The sequence below is a fragment of the Taurulus bubalis genome, assembly GCF_910589615.1.
Source record: "Taurulus bubalis genome assembly, chromosome: 11".
Classification (NCBI taxonomy): Eukaryota; Metazoa; Chordata; class Actinopteri; order Perciformes; family Cottidae; genus Taurulus; species Taurulus bubalis.
In genome coordinates this window covers 9,274,584-9,297,744 of record NC_136599.1, presented here as the reverse complement: position 1 = coordinate 9,297,744, position 23,161 = coordinate 9,274,584, and the positions used below count along the sequence as shown (strand labels likewise).

At 38.0% G+C, this 23,161-nt stretch overlaps 1 protein-coding gene across 1 annotated transcript; it reads right to left on the bottom strand.

Moving 5' to 3' along the window:
- Positions 1–6,145: 6,145 nt before the first annotated feature.
- On the bottom strand, positions 6,146–21,376 carry r3hdml (R3H domain containing-like; the record flags this gene model as incomplete). The annotated part of the gene is made up of 8 exons (XM_079226518.1): positions 6,146–6,270; positions 6,371–6,589; positions 13,358–13,401; positions 14,192–14,307; positions 14,742–14,844; positions 14,979–15,097; positions 15,952–16,269; positions 21,311–21,376. The coding sequence occupies 8 exons, from the start codon at positions 21,374–21,376 to the stop codon at positions 6,146–6,148; spliced, it is 1,110 nt and encodes a 369-aa protein (XP_079082644.1).
- Positions 21,377–23,161: the final 1,785 nt, after the last annotated feature.

Below are 23,161 nucleotides of genomic sequence, written 5' to 3'. Positions count from 1 at the left end.
CACATCACCTGTGGTGTTGATGGAAATTGAAATTCTAAAACTAGTTTTCTACTCTTTAAAAGGAACATTTCACTGAATAGAAGATTATATGTATTTAACCATGCATATATTGGTGTAATTATTTTATGAAATGTGAATGTCTGTGACCATGATTTACATTTTTTTTTTAATGTATGTTCTAAGAAGTATTTAAAACATTAATAACAACGTAAGATGTTCTACAACTACATTATAATGGATTATAAAAAAAATATTCTTATTGAGGGTATCATAGGAAAATAAAAATCATTAAAAATGATAAGATATTGCAAATGGAGTCATGTTTTTACAGCAGTTCATGACAACAGACTATGTATAGGTGTTTGATAGAGACATACAAGACACACAGTGGTCAAAATATATTCAATTAATGCATAGATAGTTCTTTTGGGTCTAAATACTTTGAATAATGATAAAAACTCCATCTGCTTGTCGGCAACAGAGGTGGATGAAATATCCAGGCAAAATCCAGTAAGTGGACCTAAAGTTAGATTTTTTGTTATCAAACTGCAGTGAATGATTTAGATGTAATATATATAATCATAAATCATTGCATGCCATCACAGCTATACTGTGATATCAATCATTTACTAACAGTTAATATGCCAGTTATGGATGCTTTACACAAGGAGTTATAACTTTTGACAAATACATAAAAACACACTTGTGTGTACTTATATCTGTTCATAGCTGCATTATAATAAGTTATTAACTATGTATAAAGTGTTTACAAATGCTCATAATGCTAAAGTGACGTGTTACTTTTCATCAACTATTTGCAGATTTTTGGGTGTTTTTCTTACACATGACTTTTTAACACACTCCTGAATCCTGAGTTTAAAAGAAAAATGCTATCTGCTTGTGCAAAGCGTCCACCTCCACATGTCATACAGCAAACAGTAGTCTTGTATTTGAAGAGAAAGTGCCAGTACATAGCAGTAGGTCAACGATCTTGAGTTCAAGCCGGACCTCAGAAGCAGTAAACCCCATGCAGGTGAACCTGTTAACCATACACTCAAATTATACTAGGGGCTAATAAAATTATTGTTCTAGCAGGCAAACACCATAACATTCACGGGGGCTCCTGTGCATGACACTGATATGATCCATTTGATGATTATATTTACAAAACACCCTTTTAATCCCATCAGAAATGAAAATGGAAGTGATCAACCTGTGACAGAAACTATTCATTTCGCTTTGTCATACATTTAGATTGGTTGATCTTGGAATCTTTAACAAACTGATTGACTCAATCAGGCGCAATGAGTCATGATCTCATGATCAGAAAAAATGATTAGCATCTTTACACACTCACAGATGATTATTCTGCAACAAACTCTGCAGCTCAGTCGGAGCATGTTGTTTCACTTGCGTGTACAGAGGTCGTGCATTACAACATTTCTTCATGTTCGATCCGTGCTGCTCGTCTGCAATGCCCATATTTGCTCAAGAAGTGTGCTGATTATTTCAAAGCAGTAAGCAGAGGAGGGGGGGGGGGGAGGCTATGAATGAGTCACTCAAAGAAAATCTTATCTTCCTCGTCATTAAAGGTCTTTTATCGCTGTGCTCCCATCTTAAATTTCTGTGAACTCCTCAAGGAACAGTCATATATACGGGACTGTAAAGTATAATCTGTGGTTATAGCTTTCTTAATCACAAACTGACAAACTGTTCTGATGTGTTAGAGGGCAGGTTAGCTTGAGAGTCTCCCATAGTTTATCTGCATTTGGTTTGTTTTAGCATACTGCACATACGTTCTCGGCTGGATTGACACGTGCAAGAGGCTATAAAAAATAAAGTTAAAGCTGCTGTTCATTCTTGTGACAAATTCTAATGGTATGATACAAAAGTTCTGCGGAAGACAACACTTTCAGCTTCTTCTGTTATCTGTAAATAAAATGGGTTCATACATCTATAGACTGTCTAAATATGTAATATTCCAAAAGTAAAAGCTTTTGATTTTGAGGAATAGGCTGACTTGTATTTCCTTTCCTGCAGAGTTAGATGAGAAATCCTTCCAGGTTCATATATTTCAACAGCCATTTAATTGCAATGAAAGTTTGGAAATTTGTGATTTCCACATAATTAATCTGTGACTTTGGGAATTTACCTGACTTTTCCTAGCTAGCCTGGTCTAGGTAACCAAATAATAATCGCTCAAACCAATGCCTCTAAAGATCATTAATCTTGTTTGTTTAATCCAAACAAAAACCTAAGTGAAAAACATAGTGTTGTGGTGTTACCGGAGCTAGTTGTTTCTTTGTGCTAAACTAAGCTAACTGGCTGTAGCTACGTATTTACCATAGGGGCAAGATAGTGGTGTCAATCTAACTCTCGGTTTTGACTGAATGCATTTATTGGATGGATTACCATGGCATTATGTACAGACATCCATGTTCCAATCAGGATGAAATGTAGGCTACCAGTTTCACATCTAACGGCATCATCAGTTTTTTAATTTTTTTTAATTATTTGGTAATTTGTAATTCTTTGGTTTCCGACAAAGTACCTGCAAAATTCCCATCAACCCCAGTGGATATATTTAAATCTACTAAAAGCTAATTAGCAAATCTTCGAATGCTAACACGTTAAACTACCTATGGTAAACATGATAAAATATTACCTGCTGGATATCAGCATGTTAGCATTGCCATTGTGAGCATGTTAGCATGTTGATGTTAGCATTTAGCTTAAAGCGCCATTCTGCCTGACTTTTGCCAGATAGCACACAGACTTGTAATCATACCATAATCTTGCAAGAACAGATTTCACACAATAAGATTAGGCCATGGAAATATAAAATAAGTGTTTTTCATCCTCTGCAATGCTTTAGTTTCATGCATAAAGCACTTAAAATACATTTTTTTCTCAATATATTTTATTTTGTTTTTGTTTGTGTGCATGGTTAATTTATTGACACGTGTGTTATGTGTTTATGGAAAATTAAAATAAAATCATATTTTCTTGTTGTAATGTTTGTGAGGACAAAATAAATAGATGACAAGCCGTTAGTCAAGCTGAGGCAGAACTTTTGGACAACACTTTGTTAATGGCTGGAGCTGACAACTGCCTGACGTTTAGCTGTTAGATACCTGCTAAATACTGGCCCATCACAGTGCTGTCTTATAATCAGTCACCCAAACTCCTGCCCCGGGGCTAAAAGTCAAAGGATCGCTGAGACCTGATGTAACACTTGTGATTCTCCCCTTTGAAACTCCAGTTTGTGAACAAAGTCCTGTCTATCTTCTGAATAGGAATCTCCGACCACTGACCAAACTCCATTTGCAACCACAGCCTATTTGTACCTTCTCCTCAATGACCACATTTCATTTTCCCAAGTCCGATCTCAAAGGCAGGCGGCAGGAAAGCAACATAGTAAAAATCAAAATGACAGGAACTGTTAGCAGCTGGGAGGAAAAGACTATCATGGTGGCCTGGAGGAGTTATTAAGATGTGGAATATACACTGTCTGTGGACTTATTTTGTTTCTTTCTAAGAGAGCTACACCACAGAGGAAATGTGAGTGTTTGTAAAGCACCATCCAGGAGCGTGATGATGTTGATAAGAGTAAAACAGAAGGAGACAATGTGCTGGCTGCAGCATATTTGAGGCTGCTGCTCTGCTCTCCTGCAGTAGATGGAGGAGATAGGTGAGTAGAGTGTCATGGCAAAGACCTTGTCAACAGATAACTATCTGCAAATAACACAGCTTATGCAAGCCCCTGTGGCTGACCGCAGGAATATCATATTTTCTTTGCCATTACTTTTATTGCTTCAAATGACACCGATTGATTTTTTTTGTCCTTTTTTAAATCCTCGTGTTATGTTTGTGTGTTCAGTCTAACAAATTGTGTTAGACCTTTCTCCTGCTTTTAGCGGAAACTACTTGAGCAGTTCTGCCTAATAAGCTTAATAACTTATTTTTCATTTTTCTTGTCAAATAAAAACACAATCCCTCCAGTGAGGTTAATCTTTCCTCATAGGCCTACAAACGCAAAGCCAATGTATCCTCTGTAATGGTGTATGGTGTCTTAAAATGGCAAATGTTATAATGTATGTAATCAGATTACCAAACAGATCTAATAAAATGTGCTGTAGAATGTTTTTTGTACCTCTTCAGCGATATAACCTGACTTTTTTAAGAGAATGTCTAATTGTTTTATGAAGATGATTTCAATAAATTGAAAATGGAGAAACGTTGAAATCAGCTCTTTTATCTGAAAGAACAGAAGAGTTGACATATGGTCCTCACACACGATTACTATTTGGTCTCACGGTTTAGATAAACAGCTCGTGCTTATTTAATTATGCTGTTGGAGAAGGATAATACAACACTAAGATGTGTTTGGTTGCTTGTTATAGTATTTCTGATGGTGTGCTCTATATTTGTGTCTAAAATGTCCCATCAATGAACTACAGTGGATTTCTTCAAACTAACTTTTGTAAAGTGCAGAACTTTCTAGTTCTCATGCAAAAACAAATATTTCTCCCCGTGACATATTTATTAAGGCTAAAATAACCCTTCAGCACAGCACATTTGTAATGTTTCAAGCTGAAGACAATATTCTCAAGATAAAATCAGCAATCTACAAAAACAGGTTTTATCTTGTTACACATCCAGTCAGACTGAAAACCTCTAGTAGCCTCCGTGCCAACAAATAAGTAAACAATTGCATCAATAAACATGAAGACCCATGCAAGACGTAAATCAATCACAGTTTGTGATAAGGCTCTGTAATCATTAACTCTGTTTTGCTGAGAATTCATTTTGACTGCTGGCCCAATCACCTCTGTCAGCAGCTCTGCTCTGAGCACTTTTATCTCTCTGATACTCCATAAGGTCCTTCAGTCAGCAGCCAATCAATAGACATTTAACCTCCACAGCTTGAATAACAAGGCACTAAATATTTAGGAATTTAACCTTAACCTGTACACGCACGAGGCCTAAATCAAATAGGACTTCATCCAAAAGTTTAACTGATTAATACTTTTGAAGACATTCCTAAATATTTTTATAATTTTACTTAATTCAAGAATTTAAACACATTATAATTAATCTGCTGACTGCATCAGTAACACTGACGGCTCTTTCAATTTTGGGCGGACAGTTTCAACACTCCATCAGCTCATTTTTCGTTGAGGTCACATGTTGCTCTCTTTTGGTCTCGTTCTGTTTGAACAAACCAACTCTGTGGTCCGATCACGCTATCATTTTTCATTTCAATGCCACAGGCCAGTCAACAGTAGAGGAGGAAATTATTCAAATCCTTCTTCTTGATTAAAAGAAGCAACACCACAGTGAAATAATACAAGGAAAACGTTGATATAGACCTCTGCACTATGCATTCATATCATTTACTTAAGTAAAGTATCAACATGCATCTTTAAAGTAGAAAAGTATACATTGAAAATGTCACTTCAGGAAAAGCGCAAGCATTGTCAACAAAATGCTGGTCAGTTTCATGGTATACTATTTTTGGGTTATTTCTATGTTCATTTAACGTAAAATGAAGACAAGATATGCAAGTTGTTTTTTAATTGTAGATGTTACGGTGGAGTTCGTTTAACTTTTATCTATACAATATTTTAACAGACATTTTAACAGTCCATTTTATAATCAAAAGTATTGCATTTGAAAATATGTTACACCTCAGATAAATGTGAAAAGTACAATGTTTTTCTCTGAAAAGGAAAGGTATCAAGTAGCATGAAATTGAAATACTCAGATTCAATAATAGTTCAATTCAGTACATTAGTTTATACACTTTGTTCCTTTTTACCACAAAGTTTAGTGTCTGACAATCATACCTGACTCTGGGACTTGAGTGTACAAGTAACTTTCTACCACTGCCAGCATGGTAACATGAAATTACTACTTATACTGCCATCATGTGGACACATAGCACACAAAGACTACATTCAAGTCATTGTTCAGTTAACTAGCCTCATGCTAAATGTTTCATCCTAAATATTCTGCATCCAAAATATTCATCACATAGAATCCAATCATTGGGGTTGCCAAGTTAGTGTAACCTAATATACATGACATATTTTCCTCAATGAACCAGCTCTTGTAAAAAGTCAAAATTCAAAGCTTTCCTCTCTCAAAACGCCTCAAACAAACCAGCAGTCAAGAAGCGGTAAACCAGAATCACCCAGTTCCATTCTACCAATTTTCCCATCAGCACAGCTTTCGGTCCGTTGGCTTCTAGCAGCTTTACTTCCACAACTCCACGGTTTTAACTCACAAACAGCATTTTGTTGTTTGCCCTCGATTCTGGAATAATCTGCCTGATTCTCAGAGCTCGCTCTGCTTCCGTTACGTTTACCTTGGTCGGTGAAGTGCAGCGTCCCATTCTGGCCATACATCCCTCTGAAGGCCGAGCCCTGACAGCTGAGTGAAGGCCCATGAGCCTCGGCGGCTCTCTCAGGCCCGGCCAGGCTGAGACAGGCTGGTAGGTGAAGCAGGGCCACTGTTACTGGATAGTGCTGTTTGCCGGGGCTACCGGGCCGGCTGTAAGGGGCCACAGCCCCCTGGGATAATCCCCCTAATGCCTGTCACAATGAGATTTGATTGTAGACTTGAACACCCGGATTAATAGTGTTAAGTGAACAGCGTGTAATACCTACCCTCCAAACAGGCTGGTAATTGGGTTTTCTGCCTCTGTTTAACACCAGATAGGCACATCGAGATCATATTTTTATTACAGTACACAGATTCGATTTCACTTAGCTGAGTGATTCATTCTCCAGGACGCTGTTGCTTTTCTACAACAAGTGTAATACTTTCTATACGGCCAGGCTACTTCATCATTTTAATATATAGTAAATTAACTTATAGTAAATTACTTCAGAGATCAAGTTCATGTTACATATTGCTGCTGCTGTTACTATCTGATCATGGTGACTCTGGCTAAACTTTGGCACAAGGGAAAGGAAAGCACCTCGCCATGTCTACAATGACTATTACTACAATAAATGAAACAAAGCCGTATCGGTCTCAGAGTTTATATTCAAAATCAGTGAATCCAGATAATAAACACTGGGAAAAAAACCTCAAAAGCAATATTGTACAGGATAGATTTAGATATATCTGCCAAATAATGATTTGATCTGTTAGCATCTTCTAACGTTCACATTTGGCATCACAAGTGTTTATGAAGAGAACCCACAATGACCATGTCATGGATCATCAAATCTCACAGATAACGGCCCAAAGTTATGAGTACAAAAAAGTTAGGCTATTAAATTATTGCATGGTTGTTTTGTAAAGTAGCTGCTTGTTTAATTAATAAAAACACTTATGCCATGTGGCAAAGCACTAAAAAGGAGATAGAGATGCAAGTTAATGTCAAGTGTCAAAGCACTTGAAATAAGTTAATGTCAAGTGTCAAAACACTTGAAAGAAATTAATGTCAAGTGTTAATGCACTACAAACAAGCTAGAAATGCCAGTTTAAGGGTCAAAGCGTTAGAAAGAACCTAGAGATGCAAGTTAATGTCAAGTGTTAAAGCACTAGAACGTAGTGAGAGAGAAAAGTTAATGACTGAATGAGAATCATTCAGAATTGAATATTATTGCAGGTTAATGCATGTTGATTCTACAGAGGGGGGGGGGGGCGCACAATGTGTGTGTAGCATGTGTAGTGAGAGCCGTTAACGTATTTGTGACCACAGCCATAATAATCCATCCATGCTTCCTCAAAGCATAGCAGCTCTGTAGATGTAAACTCAACTGAAAGAATCAAAGAATGACCTCTATGTTGATGTCCAGACATGAGCAGTTCAGCTTTATTAAAACATTCACTGCATTGAGCTCTGCTGAAAATTCTCTATTCAAAAGCCTTTAAATAAAATGTGGGGTGTGAACAGCAGTCAGCAGGTATGTTTTCAATGAAAGGACAAACATTTGATGAGTGGTGGAATATAACTAAGCATTCACTCAATTACCGTACGTAATTGAAATTTTGAAGTACTTAACTTGATCGCCTTAGTAATATTGTACGTTTGACTAAACTATAGATTTGCAGTTACTTTATAATTATGGATTGAAATCTTTGAAACAGCAGTTGACCAACCAATCTCACCACATGGACAAGAAGTTATTTATTCAAAATTTCTAATGAGGATGATCATGTGATATGATTGAAAGCGCCAGGACAACTGCGAATGGACCGTGTGGTGAGATTGCTTTGTCAACAGTATATAAACTGCTCCATTTTAGCAATCTAAAACGAAAAAATGCTACATACGTATGAATGTTGCATTTTTAAGCAAACTCATGAAGTACCTTTGGCATGTTTACTGAAGTTCAAATATGTCAATACTTTGTTGATTTAATCAATTCAAACTTTTCGTATTCAAACCATGAATAAACACATTGCAATGCATCCACCTTTAGCACATTTTAGGGACTTTTTACGAGTTGTTCCATTACAAATCTTCCTATTACGACCCACACAGCAGCAAGATAGTACTGTATATGCACATTATTTTTCAAATATTTTCCTTAAAAACCTTGCTGTGTGGACAATATGATGTTGTGTTTGCTAATTCCGTTTCATTTGAGCCGTTAACTTTGTCTTCATCATGCAGATGGAGTAAATTAAGAAACCGCTCTGTGCCCCTCTGTCAAGTCATTCAGTTTATAAGCAAACAGTTGTCGGCTGAGGAGCTGGTGAACGGCTGCTGTCATGTTTACATTCACCAAGCCATTCTGCCAACAGCACAGCTCGGGAGTTTGTCCAGGTTGTGACCGTTGGGCAATTAATCCGACTCAATTTACACGTGTTGAAGGGTATACACTGTAAGTTACTTTGCTAAGAGGAAGTTGTGTGAGCTTGTCTTAGTAGACTGTAATCTACGCTGGATACGAGCAATCTTAAACCTTTCAGGAGAAATGATATAGAAATTTGAGCATTAAATTATCACGCCTGCTTGAGTCATAATAGCAGCTAACTTTTGAGGCAAACTGAACAGTGATTTGCAGTTTGTTTGGACACAGAGGCATGCTATAAACCTATCTCGGCCAAAAAGAGGCTTAGTGTAGGCAGCTGCCAAAGAATGCATTTTTAACATGAATGTCCTGGTTTGGGAACATTTGTTCAAGCATACATGTATACAGGATAAACAAATACATTTAGAAAAAAATGGCAGTGTATTCAAAAACAGTGCAAATTAGCTGAGATGATGGCTAATCATTGAATGGGACACACACATGCAATACAGTGAGTTCTTCTGCACTACCTTTTATAGCTCTTATAGCATGTGGTTTGAAGAAAAAAGCTGAAAAAAGCTAAAGGCAACAACATGTTAGTCCATCTCTCAATACTTTGGCTTCCCTACACTGTCTGAAGCACGCAGCCCAAAGCCCATTTGTTACCAAGGATGGTAAGTTACAAAAAACAGTGACCATGTTCATACTGAAAGAAGTGGACGGACACACTGTGACGTCACCCATTGGTTTGTGGACTGCAATTTTGAAGCCTTGAGTTCGGCATTTTGGCTACCGCCATCTTGTTTTTTTTGCAACCAGAATGGAAACGAAAGGGCGGAGCTCAGTACAACCGAATGCTGAATAGGACATTTTTAGGCAACCAAAATGTTACAATTAACTTTCATGAACTGTAAACACACTGTGAAAGGGCTAAAGTTGTACAAGCCTATTTTTCTCGAAATGGGACGATAATTTTCTAAATGTACATCAAGTTGTACTGAAGAAGACTTAAAACTAGCGATCAAGACCATAAACTCATGATTACAATGTTTACTGAGGGAATAAATCATGTGAGAAGTAGGGTCCTTTTCTCGTCGACTTCAATGCAATTAGACGTATTTTTTTAAACGAGAGTAGGCCCCCCTGCTGGCCATTAGAAAGTATGCACGTTTAAGGCACTTCTGCATTGGCTTCACTTTTTAGACCCTTAGGTTCCCGTCCTAGTTTATCATATCATGAAAGAACATGTCACCCAGGGCAACAGTGTGCAGTGTGATGTGTTTTTTAAACAGTTGTTGGAGGAACATTGTTCTAGAGATCAGTTTGCATGCACTATTCACAAGGCTAGTTGGTAATGTCACCAAGCTTCTAGATAAAACATATTTTGCACTACAGTCATTTATGGTCTTAAAATACTATTTCTTCTATATGACATTTTTCAGAAATCAAGTTCATGTTGCATATGACTGTTATTGAATGATCACATGGTGATGCTGGAGGGAAAACAGTAGGGCCTTACAATTGTGTTACAGGGTTTTTAACAGGAGGGATATTAATGGGTTGATGCCGTCGAGTTCAGAGAAATGGGAAAAGCAGGTATGGGATAAAAGGGAAGCTTTTAGGTTGATAAACCTTTACCACAAATAGAAACACATTACTCACAGGGCTTCCAGAGAAATGTTTAGCTCAATCAAAGAACATGGATACAGCAACATCTGTTCAGGGACAAACATATAATATTTTTATTGTATCACTTTTTTCTCATTTGGCCAGGGCTTTGTGCAATTTGCATCTCTGCAGTGTGACCTGCAAATCATTCAATGAATGACCTCATGAGTAAAAACAAAACCTCCATCTGCTGTATTAAAAACTGTTGTGAGCGGCAGTAATGTACAGTAAGGCTTTCACAGGTGCAACACATTGTATGTGCAATAGCCGGTTGCAGCAATGTGCAGCGATGTATCTGATGGGGACGTCTGTGTTTGTGTTTGTACAGCAAAGTTTCATATTTCAGGCTTTCTCCGGTTACAAAAATAATGTTTTCAGAACCGCAGGTCCAGAATAAAAAATACCTCTGACTTTATCCAGTACCGCAGCTTCTCACAACTCTTTTGTTGTATCAGCTGCACCAACATCATCAAGCTCAAAGCCTCTCAAATAATCCTGTTAACCCCTTTGAGACAATGCACTCCAACTGCTCGGACATTTTAAAAACCTCTGAACCATCATCACCATCAGGCCCAGCTCCCATGGCCTTTTTTGTTTAACAACCTCAGTATCTCTGACACACCTCCTGAATTACAGCCGTGTGAAAAAGGCAGACACAAATGGCGATGATATTTCCACCCTGAATCTGTTGTGATCCGGCAGAGCTCTAGAGCTCGAATCCCCGAAAGAGAAAGAAAAAGCAAGCAGCTGCCACATTCAACCTTTTTTTTCCAAAGAAGCCACCGGGTTGATAAAAACAAAAGGAAGTGTGTACTCACCAAATGGAAGTTCCATACTTGAACTGACTTGTGTATTTACATTGACCATTTCGTCCTCGGCTCCCTCTCAAACATGTGTTTAAAATCCACTTTTTCCTCCCTCACCATAAGGTGTAAAATGTGGAAGTTTTGGCGCAGGTTGCTGTAGTGTGAGAAGGGTGTTGTTGGTGGAAGGTAAGGCCGGTGTTGCCGCTGTTATCTTATTGATTTTCCTAATCTGGGCAAATGTGGGTGGGGAGGTTAAACAGTAACCAGGCTCGTATGGACACCAATCTATATAGCAGCTGTAACTAAGGCAACATGATGATAGAAACTCAAATAGACATGAAGTTATTACATGATTTTCCTTCTTTCTCATCACCAGACAGACATTTTCTATACATATTGGGAGTGATTCAGAGCTATTAAGAGCGCTTAATAATAAACTGAGTTTATGAAGAAGAAAAAAAGAGAAAAGCTGGAGGGTGGGGAGAAACATAAAAGACAGAGGAGTGGAGAATGTACTGAAGGTGGCAGCGAACAAACTGTATGATGAGTGACGTCACAAGTTGTTATTTTGACTGAGAGGGAAATGTCAATGTCAAAAGGCAAGTTTTGCGCCATCCAGCTCCTTCTGATAGATACAATTAAGCCTATTTTACAAGTTTTCTTTGGACTCAAAATATCATGACAGTTTAACATGATGTACGTGTACAACCCTGTCCATATTAAGACATCCAGCATTAATTACATACTGCTTTTTTGAGATTTACAGTTTGTTCACATTTGTGTAAAATACGGCCTTTTGGCTTTCTTGCCACAAGTTGGATGAGAAGATCGATGTCATTCTCATATCTGTACAATAAATATGAATCTACAGCCCACAGCCAGTTAGCTTAGCTTAGCATAGACTGCAAACAGGGCGAAACATCCGGCCTTGCTCTATCCAAAGGTAACAAACACTCTACAGCTTACTAATAAACACGTTAATGTGCATTTGTTTATCTCTACAAAAAAATATAGAAGAAAACTGTGGTTTTTTGGTTGTTTATGGGCTGGACAATTCCTTGGCATGACTTTAGAAAACAACATATGTTGAACATATTAAATAAAGTATGCTCATTAACAAGCTTTTACATGTGCTGATTGTGTTCCCCCAGTGTATGTCTTTATGCTAAATTAAGTTAACGGTCTCCTGGCTTTAGGTTAATAGCACAAACATGAATGACGTCTAACTCTCTGCAAGACAGTGAACGCCAGTGCGCTCATTTCACAAATGTCAAACTATTTCTGTTAAGGCATTGACTGGTGCTGACAATTTGAAGACTACATTTTATACAGAGTTAAAAACAACCAATGTAATTATAACCTAATAACCAGAACTGCACACGAGAAAGCTGGGCAGACATTTTCTGCCACTTTCTATTTCTGAACAAAGAGCTCTTAAATAAACAGTTATTACAGTAAGCGGAGAGCTTGGTTGCTCATTGCACTTTTTTTTTGGTGGTTTCTACATAAAATATGTTACATGTTTGCTGTTAGTGGCTCTGTGTGTGTGTGTGTGTGTGTGTGTGTGTGTGTGTGTGTGTGTGTGTGTGTGTGTGTGTGTGTGTGTGTGTGTGTGTGTAGGTGTGTGTGTGTGTGTGTGTGTGTGTGTGTGTGTGTGTGTGTGTGTGTGTGTGTGTGTGTGTGTGTGTGTGAATTGGTTGAAAGGCACAGCTAATTCCGTCATATTTCAGATCATAAAAGCTGCATTAGTCTCCTGTATTATGGCACAGAGATTTAATGAGGTGAAATGCAGGACAGAAAATGTTGTGCATCATCAGTGAATAAACATGAAGAAGTGAATCGCCAAATATATAGTGATTTACAGCATCATCAGTTATTTATAACTTAATTAAATGTTCAGACAGGCAAACAGTCAACCGTGATTTAAACATATTGACTGATGAAATTATTTGACGTTTTTTCACACTGAACAACAAATATATTGAATCAGGTTGGGAAGAGAATCAATAACACATTCAAGGTTATATATACACACACATATATATATATATATATATATATATATATATATATATATATATATATATATATATATATATATATATATAATAATAATAATAATAATACAAGGCTTCCCGCTCTTATAGGGAGCCTCGCCCACCCAGTTCCCCCTGAAACACAAATGAACATAATAATAGCCATATTGCTTCTATGCATATTCGGGACCTATTATAATTTTTAAAGGAAAAGACTGGCATTATTCCTATATTTTTTTTGTCAACACATCCTTCAAAACCAAAATGTGTTAATCTTCCCAACATCCCCATCCTGCCCCAATCCAAATGGATCATACTGAAGACAGAAATCTTAACAAAGCTTTATTTCCCCCGCCTTCCCCCCCAAAAAGGGGCTCATTTATTTCCTCCAACAGCTGGTTCCTGCATGTATGTTCTAGCAAATGTTATTCAAACATGAGTAAATATTTGTTGGGGACTATTTTTAGTGGTGGATTCATCCACGTTTGTGTTCTAGTCAGTACTTGATGCAGCATGTGTGGGATTGAGTCCAAATAAACTACAGTGTGTGTGTGTGTGTGTGTGTGTGTGTGTGTGTGTGTGTGTGTGTGTGTGTGTGTGTGTGTGTGTGTGTGTTTGTGTGTGTGTGTGTGTGTGTGTGTGTGTGTGTGTGTGTGTGTGCGCGCGCACGCGTGCGTGTGGCAACAGTTCTCAGTGGCTCATCAATGCATTTTTAATAGTTTGGCCAACAAAAGAGATTAATGGCACAAGGCAAAAAGGAATATCTTGGACACAGCAATAACCATTTATTTTATAATGGCTAATCATTTTTGATGTTTTTCATGAGATTTGTTGACACTAAGAAAAATATAAAATTTCACCAGACTTGTATATTGAAAGAAAACTAAGAATACCTTTTACATTTACTGATGATAATTTGTCTTACTTTATAGAGTAGTTGCAGACGAGCAGCGTGGCCTCCTTCCATGTGTTCCCAAACACGTAAATGTCAGAGCACTTCTGGACAGCACATCCCACTTTGCTGGTGCTCGCCCACACCATCTGGGAGGAAACACAAAATACATGTTGATGCTTTTATAGTGGTGTCGCAATATATACCCTTATTAACAATAACCGCGATGTTCAAAGGGGAAATATGCCATTATATTAGAGTGTGACTCGTTTGCCAACAACCACATAATAAACAAAGTAAAAGATGAATTTGACTGATAGCAATATCATTTGTAATTATTAAAAAATAAATTCAATAGATATTGTTATCATGAATTATTTTGGCCACGACAATCGTGAAGTGAAAATCAGATATTGTGGGAGACCTTTCATATATTACATATTACTTTACACGGTCATCCATTCTGTGATGCAGATTTGTCAGTTCATCATCTGTAAGGGACCGTGAAAATATTAAGGTGGGGTTTTGGTAGCTCAATCTTAAAAAAAAATGTAATCCATGCACAAGATGAATAGCTCATAACCTGAATGTATTGAGAGCACACTGATCCACTGCATCTGTTGGGGAAGGAGAAGCGAAGCCTCTCCTCGTACCAGGACAGGACCAGATCAGTGATGGAGTTGTACCTGTCACATGCACCACACATTCATCCAGATCTTCCAAGATATATTTACACGTTTAGGATTTAAAGCCGTATCTAATGCATATTAAGATCACAGTCGTGCATAAAACCAAAAGTATATTCTTGTGTTTGAACTACCTTCCTGAGGTGATTGACAGGTTTTGGCCCATGTATCTCATGGCTTGTGTCGGACCGTGATCCCAAACGCACCGTGAAGCCCACGAGTCTGCTGACTTAGCGAGTCCCTCATCCCAGAGCTTTAGAGCTATGAAAGAGGGAGGAAAAGAGGGAGAGAGAAGTTGTTAATTTCACTTGGTTTGGTATGGAAACAGATCTTCTCTTTGCCTTAAAATAGACTAAAACATACATTTGCTTCCTGCTGTCTTTATTTGTACCACAAAACATGCAAGAACATGTTGTTTTGTGTTACTTGTAGTATGGAGGTACATTTGCTTAGTTGGATAATAGATTTATGGGATCAGGTGTGCAGTTTTTCACTTGAGATGCACTTCCTCATTGTCTTGAGTCCATTTGACTTCAGTGTGTGAAAATAACTTGTTTTTTCTTCTTCTCTCAAAATCCAATGGGTCTTCACTTATCATTCTGTAGGCTCAATATACATGAGAACCTGGAAGTATTGATTTACTTCAGTGAAAGTACTACAATGGGAAGATATTCAGAATCTAACTTCAGTAAAACTATAATCAAAATATATTAAAAGTACCAAAAGTAAAAATATTCAATGGTCCATTTCAGGAAAATACATATAATATGAATGTATTATAATAACGATGCATGAGGGTGAACATCCAATTATTGTTGCAGCTGCGTTTCATTACTTTATATACTTAAACATATATTACAATGTATTACTTCATTTATATTGTATGTTAATAATCTAAATCTGCAAAGTACCTTGTAACTAAAGCTATAAAATAAATGTAATGGAATACAACATTTGCATAAATGTAGTAGAGCAGAAATATAAAAAGTAGCATAAAATGGAAATACTTAAGTACAAGTACTTCCAAATAGTAGGCTGCTTATAAGTACTTGAGTCAATGCATGGAGTTACATTCCACCACTGGTCTGGATCACAGAGTTTCCTCACCATGAACTTCATATTGGCTGCAGGGGGGGAGACCTGAGAGCGGACTCGGTTGTGGTAATCCAGCAGAGCGTTGATCTCTCGGGATGAAATGGCTCGTTTCCATCTGCTGACGGTTGCAGTGAGCATCCTGAAGTCCGACTGCGACTCAGCTCCAGACCTGGTTGTGTTGAGCAGCTCTGTGGAGCTCGACGGAGCAGCAGCTCTCATGTGAGGCGTCATCCACAGGGTGCTAGCCAACAGGAGCCAAACACAAGCAGCACCCATCTGGGGTCTGTGGAGCAGGACCAGGCTGCAGCTGCACCAGCTCCCTGCACGACTCTGAGGAAGAGACGAGTTCACATCATGATCAGGCTGACGTTGAAAGAACCTCAAAGAGGTAATTACACACAGTCTTTGCACTAATACAAATATATTCAACAAAAGTCACATTGCACTACATGGCTTGAGCTAATCAAAGTGATTCATCTTTCTCAATGACATTTTCTCTGACCCTCTTCTGCAGGAAATATGTTTTTTTTTAATGATTTCACCCTATTCTTTTGGAAGATTGGAGTCCTCTGATGTATATTAATCAAAGGATTGAGAACACTGAAGATAAACTAAACCTCCAAGATATTAGGTATTGCTGCCAAACTCTCTGAAGACTTCATTTGCAAAATTAGATAAATAAAAAAGTAAAAGAAAAGTTTTACTGAAGCTGGTGCGGGCAAAATATGATTTCGGAAAAACAGAGATATCCTTTTTTGCAAATTAACCCTTATCAGATACATGAAAGACATAATGAAGTTCACTTAACATGCAGTGACCATCTCCTACAAAAACATACTGTCATCAGTGAGCACATGTGTGACAGAAAAGCAGAAAAAAGCTGAGTCTCATACCGTCATCAGTGGATCCTTTCACAGAGCAGAGAGAGACCAGAGGAGATCCTCTCTTCAACATGAGCCTTTGCAAACAAGCCTGTGTGTCATGTGTGGTCGAGTTTTAACTGGCTTACAAAAAAAAAACTCCTTTTCTTCTTCTTCATTCCTAAACGTACAGTGAGTCTCTGACTTTCCCTCCAATGGAGAAAATATCACAACTAAAGGAAATTGCCTTTCAGAATTTAAAGGAAACGATTTAACTGGTCGTTGTTTAGAAGTTCAACAGCATGTCGGATTTGTTTTAGGAAAGAAATATGTCACACTTTAGTTTAACGCCTCCCCAATTTGCCATATTTATGTATCTATTATTTCATGTTTTATAAAACGTTTCTGGGTTCAGCTTTATTGTCCTAATACAATGTGCATATTATTGCAATATCTATGTACAAAATATAAGACAAACCTGTCTTTAACTTTGTCTATTTTTTGGGATATGAATTAGGGAAAACAAAAGAAACGTGGAATGAACTGTTAAATGTGGCGTGTGTATACTGTAAATAACAACCTCTTAAATAGTTTTCCTTATTATTTCTTCATTTAGTGCCATTTTCACAGACCGTGTTCTAATTTATAGTTGTATTATAGTTAAACATATACACCAAGAAAATATGTACAGTATCTCCAATATTGGTTCATTGTAGTATATTATAGCACAAACAGATATACATATGGCTTATGAGTGCTAAAAAGGAGGGAGGGAGCTAAATAAGGTGTTAATTTAAATTTAAATTTGGACATTCTAATATCTGAATCCTTTATTTGAGAGATGGATGTTGCCTTACAGAATACTTGACTTCCCTCCTGACCTCCCTGATGTTCCAATAAAACACAATAAAATATCTAAAAAAACACATCTTGGGAAGAACTGAGCAGAACGCACAAAAAGAGGAAAAGTGTCTGCAGAGTCTGCGTTTATTTTCAGCTGTTGTTGGGTCCATAGACAAAACTCCTGCCATGTGATTTACTCTAACAAGATAGCGAGGACACTGCCAAGGTACACTGCACCGCCACCTACTGTAGATCTGCAGCTATGGGTTAGAGAGATCACTGAGCAAAGCTCAGACACATGCAGAACAACTTGAACAGGAAATGAAAGCAAGGATACAAAAACACAGAATAAATTAAATAGAGTCTCTGTTTCACATGTTATTCCACTCAGTAAATGAACAAATATAAAATTAAAATTAAAAAAATCATTAGTTAATTGTTGATACTTGATGTTACTGTGTTGAATTTGTGAAAATGTGTCCACCCAAATGCAGACAATCCGGCAGACAGGAACAGTTGAGGGATGTATTGATAAGATGAAGGTGTTTAAGCTTACAGGAAGGTGCAGGTTGCAGATTTCAGGGCTAAATTGTTCAGGCTACAGGTCCATGTATACACTAAAAAGGAAGACATAAAACACCACAACCTGGCAGGGAATGAGTGGAAATAGGATGGTTATATACTGCAAGGCTGATGAGGGAGAGTTAAAACAGATGAGCAGGTGGGACAGTCTGAGAGCATCTGCTGGATGGTTGGAGAATAGAAAAGCTATTGGGGGAGTGAGAATGTAAGACAAAACTTTGGGGCTATTTGGTCACAAACCAAATTTGGACTAATTAAAACTTGATCACCATATGTATCAACGATTTCAGTATGAGGGGGACATTGATGTGCGTACTAAATGTTATGAAAATCCATCCAACAATTGTTCAATGAAATGGACGCTAGAGGAAATGTATTTGTGTATCACCACATCATACAAAACAAAGCAGTTAAGAGGGCTTTACATAAAAATTTAAACTGCACATAAATACATACATGCATACAACCAAGCATACACACACACACACACACACACACACACACACACACACACACACACACACACACACACACACATACATACACAAACTAGACAGGCTGCCTCGAGCAGCGGTTATCATCCTTATTTGTGTCAAGGACCACTTGACACAAATCCAAGAGTGCATTTTTCCAGTTTATTTTTCAAACAAGAAAACCCTAGTAATGTTTCCTATCATTTACCTACATTTTGCAATTTAATTGAAAAAGTACCTGTAATGTTACTTTACGTTTTAATCACTTGAATACATTTTTATTACAGTGAAAAATGTAAGGAAAGCCATCCCTTAACAAGTAACAATTTCAACAGAGTGCTCTTAGATCAGGGGTGTCAAACATACGGCCCGCGGGCCGGATCCGGATTGCTCAACTGCGAGGGAATCTGCAGAGGAGAGCCCAGGCAGATAAACAGTGGGCTGATGTCTGAATTGTTGGTTATTGTTCTAGTTTATTATAGAAAGACCTTAAAATAGGGTTTATCATGCAAAAATCCAAAAATTATTGTTATTATGTATGCATTATATTATGCTATGATTTTACTGGTCCGACCCACTTGAGATCAAAATGGGCAGTATGTGGACCTCTTAACTAAAATGAGTTAGATGATCCATTAAGAAGCCTCTCTTGAGTTAACGTCCCAAACCGAACCAGGATCAGTGTGTCCATCAGAACCTGGATTTGTCAAAACGTCTCAGAAAAAGAAATCAGTCCGAACTGAACACAAATTCTCAGAGTGACATACTGTTTGAAATGTTTGCAAAAGAGTTTGAATATGTCAGCAGGTGCTGATGGACTGATGACATTTAACGTATCAAATATGTCTTCAAATTCTTCAAAAGGAAAGAATTGTAATCAAGAATACCAGGAATTTTGTGTGTCACCTGATAGCTCTCCGAATTCAACCCTTCAAAGGTTTTCTGCAGACTTCCACACAGGTTCAGCAGAGTGCTGTCAGAATGTGTGACTTTGTGTCTGAAATGCACAGAGGGCTCCATCAAAAAGGCTACGAGGGCCTCTGGCGTACAGAAGGTCAACAACATTTATGGTTCACGTGAAACCAGGTCACATCGTGTTGGCCTCGACCAGTTTGCTCTTCCAGTCGCTTGAGTGATACCCCCCCCCGTCTAACTAGCTGTTAACATAAAGTGCTTCTTCATCTTTATTTCTGTATGATTTTTTTATTAATATAAATATTATGGGTTTTTAACATTCAAGTTTCACTATCTTGATTTAGTGAAACAATTACATTTGAACCTTTGCCCTTGTCGGTTCAGACACTTAAATGTAGCAGTGGCCACCTGCATGCCAGTTCTGTCACATAGTTATTATTTCTATCATCGTAAGAGGGGAGAAATGTTAAGCAGCGCTATAAAATAGCTGTGCAGACAGAATGACACGTGGAGGAGCAAGTAAAGTATGTTTGACTGAGGACTAACATGTCCTTGTGGATTAAACATTTTCGAAAATTCCTGCTGCATAATTTGACAATCTGAAGGAAAGGAAAAGCACTGCATCCAGAAAGTACATTTACTCAGTGAGTGAGCTGCTTCCCACTGAGCAGAAAGAAGGTGGAAATATGGAAATCAACCATACAGCCTTTATAGGGTAAAATAATGGAAAATTGCACTCTGGCATAAACTTTCAACTGAGCACTAATCTCAGTTTAGAATGATTGGATTAGTTTTACAGGTATTACGAGTATTGAACACATAATGGTGATAGATGAAAAAAAGAAGAGATTGACAAACACAAATTGCAATGTATCATGAATATCAAAAGCCATCCAACTGTTGTTGAGACCTTTCAATTAAATCCCTGAAGTGAACCTCGTGGTGCCAGAGGAAAGGTCAGAGGATCATCAAAAAGTCAGGCTTTTTGTGCCAATCCATTTGGTTGATGAGGAAATTAGTCACAGGAAAAGTCAGAGAATTAGCAAATTCACTAGGATTCGCCCAATGACAGCTGGGATCGGATCCAGCGCCCCGCGACCCGAAAACAGGATAAGCGGTTTGAATAATGGATGGATGAATGGGCTAGGATTCATCCTTTTTGCAGTAAGTATTTTTGTACCAAATTTCATGGCAATCCCTCCCATATGCCGTGCCTAGAGCAGTCTGTGGTTTCTGGGTAAATTACTTTTCAGGGTCGTCACAACATACATATGCCATATTTGTGTAATGAGTGAATGAGCTGATGATATAGTCCACAGCTTTAGTTTCTTTTTCTCAAACACAGCTAGAAAAGTTCCAATAATTTAATTTCCTACTGTACTGAAAATACTAAAACAGAAAGTGTGTCCAGGTGGTAACAGGGGACTTTTCTGCAGGAATGAGTCAGGAAATCTAAAAAGAGAAAAGGACAGTCTAAAATGGATCAGATATGGGAGAAGATGATCCTCCTGCCGAATCAGACCAGGTTTTTTTCCACAGACCTTCCCTCACTCTCTGCAGCATTTCATCATCCGTCTGGTTCGAGACACTGCAGAACACTCGTGTACAAAAGCTTGCAGTAACCGTGTTACGTCTGAAAGGTGAAGAGGAGAACTCGATGGCCTTCTGTATTTACCTGAGAGGGAACATAAAACAAACCTTGCACCAACTGTATTTGAGGTCTCTGAGTCGCAGCTGGCCTTTCATCTGCCTGAGTAACCGCATGGCAGCTGGTTCCTCTCATGGGGTTAGAGTAACACAAACCTCTCAATTACAGCCTGTTGAATTAAAAGGCAAGCCGGTGTTTCTGAAAGAGCTTTGTGTTGAACAACCACACCCTAAAATGTGTCAAATGTGGGTGGAACCAAATGCTTTCTTCGCAGACATGAAGAAGATGAATGCTTCCAGCAATGACAAACTCAAAGAGAATCACTCAATTCTGCAGTTTCTCTCTACTTTAAAGAGCATTGTATTGTCTTTTAGCTGTTTTTTTTGTTTTACCAGTAACTTTACTGTTGGGATTCACTCATGTTGCGATGCTATCTAGCTGCCACAGGAAGCCGTTATTAATCAAACAAGCTGTGAGCCGACTGTACGCTACCTGCTTAGCACCAAGCAGACAGACTAGCGACTAGCTGGTGAACATAGTGGATCATTTAACAGTTAAAGAGAAATATATTTCTCACAAAAGCTGGTTGAGACCAAAATAAAGCTAAAAGGAGAGTGAAATATTAAAATCGGTCAAACTTTATTTATTTATTTGTATCCTAATTTCCCCTGAAATGATTCTCAGAAAAAGGTATCTCACTAGTCATTATAACAATGTTCTCAGTCGCCATTGAAGGAGAACAAAGCTCCTTTCTTTACTTTATTGGGCAGTAAAACTGTGTGGTCAATGGGCAGCCTTTTCTCCTGAGTGTTGGAATAATCTCAGAGCTCAGTAGGAGAAGTTTGTTTTAATAATTCACAGCAACATTTTTCACTTTGCGCAGCAAAGCCTCGGCCGTTTGATCAACCTGACGAGATGTCACCCCCTTCCTCATATTTGCTTGAGATTTTCATTCTCAAAGAGGCTCCTGTCAGTGTTTGCATTTAGCAAATTCCCATTGGGGATATCTGCAGTCTGGCAGCAATGTGAATTTTCTATATTATCTACATTAAATGTGTCATAGTGTATAAAGGCTTATAAAGGAGGAGGATATGTCACTCTTACCTGTCTTAAAAACTTGAGTGTAAATAGGCACCAAGAATTAGAGAAAGACTTGCAAATACTTAACAAGCAATGTTTCTGAAGAGCCGCATTATTTTGATGAAGAAATGCAAAAGAAATGTATATGGTCATAATCCTTTACTATTTACTGTTATCTTGGGAAAATAATAAAGAAGAAGAAGACAAACTCCTATTTTCCATTGTCATCAATTAATGTGTGAATCTATTACGGTAGGCATGAATTAAAATGAACATTGTGATTTTCCGAATGTTTTATTCCAAAAGGCGTAGCATAACATGCAGATTAACTGTACTAAGGCCATCAGAGACATCAGAGTAAAAGTACCTCGACATGTAGAGTAAATGTACAGTTACTTGAACTATTGATGAAGGGTCAACAGAGCAACCGTTAACCTTTAAAAGCTCTCACCAAACACCAACAGTGAAATCAACACGTGTTCATCGTTTTGAGTTTCTTCATCGTCCCGCCGAGGACACAGAGCAGGTGTTACCAGACTTTGATGAAGAGTAAACTACTACAACAGTAGCCTTTGTAAAGATTACCCGAGAATGTACTGCAGTCCAGCCTCCACTTCAAAAAACAGTCACGCAGCCCGTAAGGTTTTCTTTAGGTCCCCATATACAGGCATTACGGTAAGAGCGTAACACTGACTTCTTCCCGTAATGCCGAGTACATACACTTGAAAAACACGAGCGCTGAGAGAAGCAGCGATATTACACTCCCTTTATTCTCTCACATGTACAGGCAGCGTGCAGCACTGCGCACATGCGCAGTCCTG